At 41.3% G+C, this 6,610-nt stretch overlaps 1 protein-coding gene across 2 annotated transcripts in view; it reads left to right on the forward strand.

Moving 5' to 3' along the window:
* POPDC1 (popeye domain cAMP effector 1) overlaps nucleotides 1–6,610 on the forward strand; it is a 41,842-nt gene extending 35,232 nt beyond the window's left edge. For both annotated transcript variants that reach the window (XM_082475352.1, XM_082475353.1), the window contains one exon: nucleotides 2,823–6,610. In XM_082475352.1, coding sequence (XP_082331478.1) covers nucleotides 2,823–2,947 — 125 coding nt within the window. In that variant the 3' untranslated portion in view covers nucleotides 2,948–6,610. The remainder of the gene's footprint in view (nucleotides 1–2,822) is intronic.

Raw genomic sequence — 6,610 nt, forward strand, 5'->3', positions numbered from 1 at the left:
GATGACATGATACTATACATAGAAAATCCTAAAGATGCTACCAGAAAACTACTAGAGCTCATCAGTGAATTCAGTAAAGTTGCAGGATACAAAATTAATATACAGAGGGACTTCCCTGGTCGTGCAGTGGTTAAGAATCTGCCTGCCAATGCAGGGGACTCGGGTTCGATCCCTGATCCGGGAAGATCCCACATGCCATGGAGCAACTAAGCCCATGCGCCACAACTACTGAGCCTGCGCTCTAGAGCCCACGAGCCACAACTATTGAGCCTGTGTGCTGCAACTACTGAAGCCCACACACCTAGAGCCCGTGCTCCGCAACAAGAGAAGCCACTGCAATGAGAAACCCATGCACCACAACAAAGAGTAGCCCCTCCTCGCCGCAACTAAAGAAAGCCCACACACAGCAACGAAGACCCAATGCAGCCAAAAAAATAATAAAATATTAAAAAAATTTTTAAAAACAACAAAATTAATACACAGAAATCTGTTGCATGTCTATACACTAACAAAGAAAGAACAGAAAGAGAAATTTAGAAAACTCCCATATACCACTGCATCAAAAAGAATGAAATACCTAGGAATAAACTTACCTAAGGAGGCAAAAGACCTGTACTTTGAAAACTATAAGACACTGATGAAAGAAATCAAAGATGACACAAACAGATGGAAAGATACACCGTGTTCTTGGACTGGAAGAATCAATATTGTTAAATGACTATTCTCCCCAAGGCAATCTACAGATTCAGTGCAATCTCTATCAAAGTACCAATGGCATTTTTCACAGAACTAGAACAAAAAATTTTTAAATTTGTATGGAAACACCAAAGACCTCAAATAGCCAAAGTAATCTTGAGAAAGAAAAACGGAGCTGGAGGAATCAGGCTCCCGGACTTCAGACTATACTATTACAAAGCTATGGTAATCAGAACAGTACGGTAGTGGCACAAAAACAGAAATATAGATCAATGGAACAGGATAGAAATCCCAGCAATAAACCATGCACCTATGGTCAATTAATCTATGACAAAGGAGGGAAGACTATACAATGGAGAAAAGACAGTCTCTTCAATAATTGGTGCTGGGAAAACTGGACAGCTACATGTAAAAGAATGAAATTCAAACCTTCTCTAACACCATGCACAAAAATAAACTCAAAATGGATTAAAGACCTAAATGTAAGACCGGATACTATAAAACTCCTAGAGGAGAACATAGGTAGGACACACTTTGACATAAATCACAGCAATATATTTTTGGATCAGTCACCTAGAGTAATAGAAATAAGAACAAAAATAAACAAATGGGACCTAATTAAATTTTAAAGCTTTTGCACAGCAAAGGAAACCATAAAAAAAACCAAAAGACAACCCTACAGAATGGGAGAAAATATTTGCAAATGGTGCAACCAACAAGGGATTAATCGCCAAAATATACAAACAGCTCATGCAGCTCAATAAAAAAAAAAAAAAAAAAATCCAATCAAAAAATGGGCAGAAGATTTACATAGACACTTCTCCAAAGAAGACATACAGATGGCCAAAAGGCATATGACAAGATGCTCAATGTTGCTAATTATTACAGAAATGCAAATCAAAACTAGGAGGTATCATTTCACACCAGTCAGAATAGCCATCATCAAAAAGTCTACAAATAATAAATACTGGAGAGGGTGTGGAGAAAAGGGAACCCTCCTACACTGTTGGTGGAAATGTAAATTGTTGCAGCCAGTATGGAAAACAGTATGGAGGTTCCTTAAACTAAAAATAGAGCTACCATATGATTCTGCAATCCCACTCCTGGGCATATACCCAGAGAAAACCATATTTCAAAAAGATACATGCACCCCAATGTTCACTGCAGCACTGTTTACAGCAGCCAAGACATGCAAGCCACCTAAATGTCCATCGACAGAGGAATGAATAAAGAAGATGTGGTACATATATACAATGGAATATTAGCCACAAAAAAGAATGAAATAACGCCATTTGCGGCAACATGGAGGGACCTAGAGATTATCATACTAAGTGAAGTAAGCCAGAGAAACACAAATATCATGTGATATCACATATGTGGAATCTAAAAAAATAATACAAACAAACTTATTTACAAAAGAGAAACAGACTCACAGACTTTGAAAACAAACTTATGGTCACCAGAGGGGAAAGGTCAGGGCGGGGAGGGATAAATTAGGAGTTTGGGATTAACATACACACTGCACAGGGAACGCTACTCAATATTCTGTAATAATCTCTCTGGGAAAAGAATCTGAAAAAGAGTAGAGGGCTTCCCTGGTGGTGCAGTGGTTAAGAATCTGCCTGCCAATGCAGGGGACATGGGTTCGAGCCCTGGCCTGGGAAGATCCCACATGCCGCGGAGCAGCTGGGCCCGTGAGCCACAATTGCTGAGCCTGTGCATCTGGAACCTGTGCTCCGCAACGGGAGAGGCCGCGACAGTGAGAAGCCCGCGCACCGCGATGAAGAGCGGCCCCGCTCGCCACAGCTGGAGAAAGCCCTTGCACAGAAACGAAGACCCAACACAGCCAAAAAAAAAAAAAAAAAAAAAAAAGAGTGGATATACGTATATGTATAAACTGAGTCACTTTGCTGTACACCTGAAACTAACACAACATTGTAAACCAACTGTATTGCAATATAAAATAAAAATTAAGTTAAATAAGTATTTAGGGAAACTGCATTCCTGGTGCCAGCTATAGATGCCCAGAGAGTTTTATTTTCCAGTTGGAGTTTGCCATTGATCTATCAGGCCAGCATCAGGGCAGGCTGTCCGTTAAATGGTTCTTCTTTCTGTGTCTCTGACAGATGTGTCGCCCCTACACCAGCGAGCCTCTGCGAAGATGAACCCAATAGAGGAAGGGATGGAAGACGACGACGAGGTCTTTGAACCCGTGTCCTCGAATACGCTTAAAGTTCGTCGCTGGCCTTGATCCCAAGAGAGGATTCACGTTACCAAGAGGGAAACTGTCTGGAAGAGATTCTGAAAAATACCAGCACTTTTTCACAGCTTTTCAATTGTTCTGCTTTAATATTGATACTCCCAGCCTGGGAGAGTCTGAGGGCAGGAAAGGGAGGGAGATTCAAAACATGGGAAGGTTATCTTCTCTTTTTACTGGTCAGCTTTCTGTTCCACTGAGCCTTCTGACTAAACCGAGTGCTATTTTTGAGAGATATATTTTCACAGTGTTTTCTAGATATGTTATCATTTAACTTAAAAAAATCTTAGCGCTTTGTCATTGCAAATGCCTTCACTTATCTTTCCGAGCTGTTCCTTTTCGTCAGAGACAGTTTTTTCTCTGCCGTGGCAACGGGGCTGTCCGTTTGATAGTTTTAACAAACAATGTAAGTTCGAAATTGAGGCTGAGGTAACATTAAAAAGCAGGGAATCTCAGGCTTCGCTCAGTTGATTTTTTGGCTGGAAAATTTTAAAGAAAGGTGTGATGCGATGCATGTATATTTTTCTCTCAGGCCAGACACGTCATTCTACTAGACTGCCTTCCTTTTGTGGGCATTGTGTGGATAGCTTGATAATGAACAAAGCTCGTCAGGCTTTGCTCACATGACCCTTATATTCTGCTGTTTGGAAGCTGGGCTGAACCCTAAAGCTGGAAACGTAACAGTGGAAGCGGTTCTGAGCCCGGGGTCGGCCTTTGGCTAAACCAGCCCAGCTGTGATGTGGAGCCGTCTCGCCCCACACTCTGCTGTGGGAAGCACGTTCCTTGGGGCGGGAGGACTGGAGAGTCAAGTGGCCAAACAAGTGTCGCAGAATGACGAGGCTGACGGAGCCGCTGCACTCGTCAGCTGCTATTCTGACATTCAGATGGTTCCTCCAGGGCCATAGATGTCTCCTTACTGTGTGTGCCAGGTACCAGGTGCCAGAGATGCAAACAAGGACACAGCTGTGTGCGGGCAGACGGTCCACCACAAGCTCTGCCATGATCGCCCAGCCTAGATAGTGCTGTGAGGGCCTGCATTCCAGACATGGTGGTATTTGGGCAATTCGAAGTTTGCTTAAATCATCCAGCGGGTCAGTGTGACTGTGGCCCTCCACCAGGCCACCTAGCTGGGGGACGCCCCCTGATGGGCCGTGCTCCATCATGCCCCACTACCTTTATTTTGTGTCATCCACTGGAACCAACTTTGAGTCAGTCCCATTATGTTAAATAGCTAAGAAAAGTTCCAAGTGAAATTATTTTCAGGTGAGCTGAGCCACAAGCATCTTTTGCCAAGAGGTGATTTCTGTGAGAGAAGATATAAAAATAAGCTACTCCAGGGTCACCTCCTTTTCCTAAGCTCATTTTTTAAAGCCAGTTATTTTAGTAATTTCACTTGAGTCAAATTTACATGCTTGGTCACTCACTGAGAAAATTTCCACAGACTGGGTATCCAGCTCCAAACGTATTCATCAAATGTTGGCTTATTAACCTCCCGGTAGAAAGGCTGATTTCACTTTCCTACTATAGTGGTCTCTTCTGTTTGCTAAATTAGAAATTTATTTGGGGAAATGAAACAAAGGTGAATGACTTTGCCTTGGCTTTAAGACTGTAAAGATATCATAGGTTGAACTCTTTCTTTCAATGCCCGAATCAAGTATATAAGGTAATGGTGTTAATACCGCTTTCCTTTAACTATTGGAGTGAAGCTATCTATGTAAGGCCATTGAGTTTACACATGCATAAGACCTAATTTACAAAATCACTCTATAATTAGATATTACATCCTCCTCTGAGTAGAAAGTAATTTTAGATACTGCTAAAGCCATGTTTTTAACGTTCTGTGAATCCACAGAACCTTGAGATTTTCTTACCCTGACCCATCTTCAGGTTTGTCTCACTTTGTCAACCTCAGACAAGAGAGGGTGTCATCTCTAATGATCAGCCTGGATGGGTTCGGAGGTTATTTTCTATAGTGCTGGGAACAAACATGTTTAAAAGCACACTGCTAAAATTCGGTGATATGAAGTCATTTACTGGTTTTATTAAAATGTGTGTGCACATCAGTGCCATTGATAAGGAAGATTGTAATTTCAAGATGAGGAATCTTCAAAGAGCCATTTAGCTTGAATGGGAGACACGAAACTATTTTTAAATCCATCCCTCTAAAGACAACAGTTAGTCTCAGAGAAAAGGAGCTGAAGACGTTGAATAGTCTTCCCACTAGACTTGACAGCAAAGAAGCAGATAAGAAAACATAAAAGATCTCCTATGGATAATTTTTATAAATTTATGTATACAAATGACCAAGTGTATCTTTGTAAAACGCATAGATAAAAAACATGTTTGCTGCCAAAGCCACCAATGAGATGCTTCCTGTGTTCTTTGGCCTTCACTTAGCTGTGTGACCAAGGTCCAGAAAATGGTCTGCAAAAATTATTCTATATATTAGCCCAAATCTACTACGTTTAAATGTAACATCAAGTCCGTTGGATGAAGCTGGACTGTAACGTTTATGTATGTCAGTTATGATATTTTGCAAGCCCTCATAAATATTATATTATATTTATAAATTAATAGCACAAACCCTATGATGTTTCTAGATCTTAAATTAGTAATAATGGGTGCTACATAATTATTTTTCACTTACCATCCTTAGCTTCCTGGGATCTTTTCCGTTTCTCCCTATGGTCCATTTCACTTTAATCATTTTGTACCTTTGTGCTTTGCTGGAACACTATGCTGTGCCCACTGGGAGATGCCACCTTCTTCGTGTCTGGTTCTCCTTCCATATGCCTGAAGCTTTTCTGATTCTGTAACTTGGAGCTGCTGATTCCTGCCTCCCAGGTCCTATCGTGGCCCCAAAAGCAGAGTCACTTGGATGCTGGAAAAAATATTTAGGGAAAGTTGTGTAACCTACATACTCTGCCCTGTCTCCAGTGTACCCAGGTGATGACCTTGCCCGCCAGTGAAGATTTCATGCTAGTGCATGGTTGCTCCTGGCCGAGCTCTTGGGAAGGCTGGTCAGTCCCAACCCTTGGGGCTTGGTGCAGACTCTGAGGTACAGCTCCAAGGATTCACTGTTGTTATTATTTTAAAAATCCATTTTCTTGGTCATTTCTAAAGCTGCTCTGCAGAAACCGTTGACCCTACCATGTTTCCCCTCCCTTCCCTCTTTCCAACCCTGGTTTCCCAACCTCTTTTTCTAATTATCCCCAACTAGAGTGATTAGAAATTCCCACCCACTCAATTCAAATTCCCAAGGATGTGAAGGGATAGGATACTGTGCAGGGAACTCGAGGTTGCCATGCACTCGGGACACATCTTCTCACTCATGGTAGCCATGCTCTGATCATCACAGGACCCCAAGTACCTTGTATGTAACAACATACTGTAAGGGAAATTTAAGAAACCCACTTTAAGTACTATTTACAGATTTTACCGATATACTTGCAATCTAGTTTTAAAGTACACAAGGATTTTGTGAATGCTTTTTACAGACACATTATTTATAGGGATCACATTCTTTCTGCTTTTAGGTGCCATTTACACTGATACCATTTTACGTTATAATAAATTTACATTTCGACTGAATGGAGCCTTACAGTTTAAAATATCTTCATATATTGTCATTTGATCAAATAAATTTCTTACTTGGAA

The sequence above is a fragment of the Balaenoptera physalus genome (genome assembly GCF_965194825.1).
Source record: "Balaenoptera physalus genome assembly, chromosome: 9".
NCBI lineage: Eukaryota > Metazoa > Chordata > Mammalia > Artiodactyla > Balaenopteridae > Balaenoptera > Balaenoptera physalus.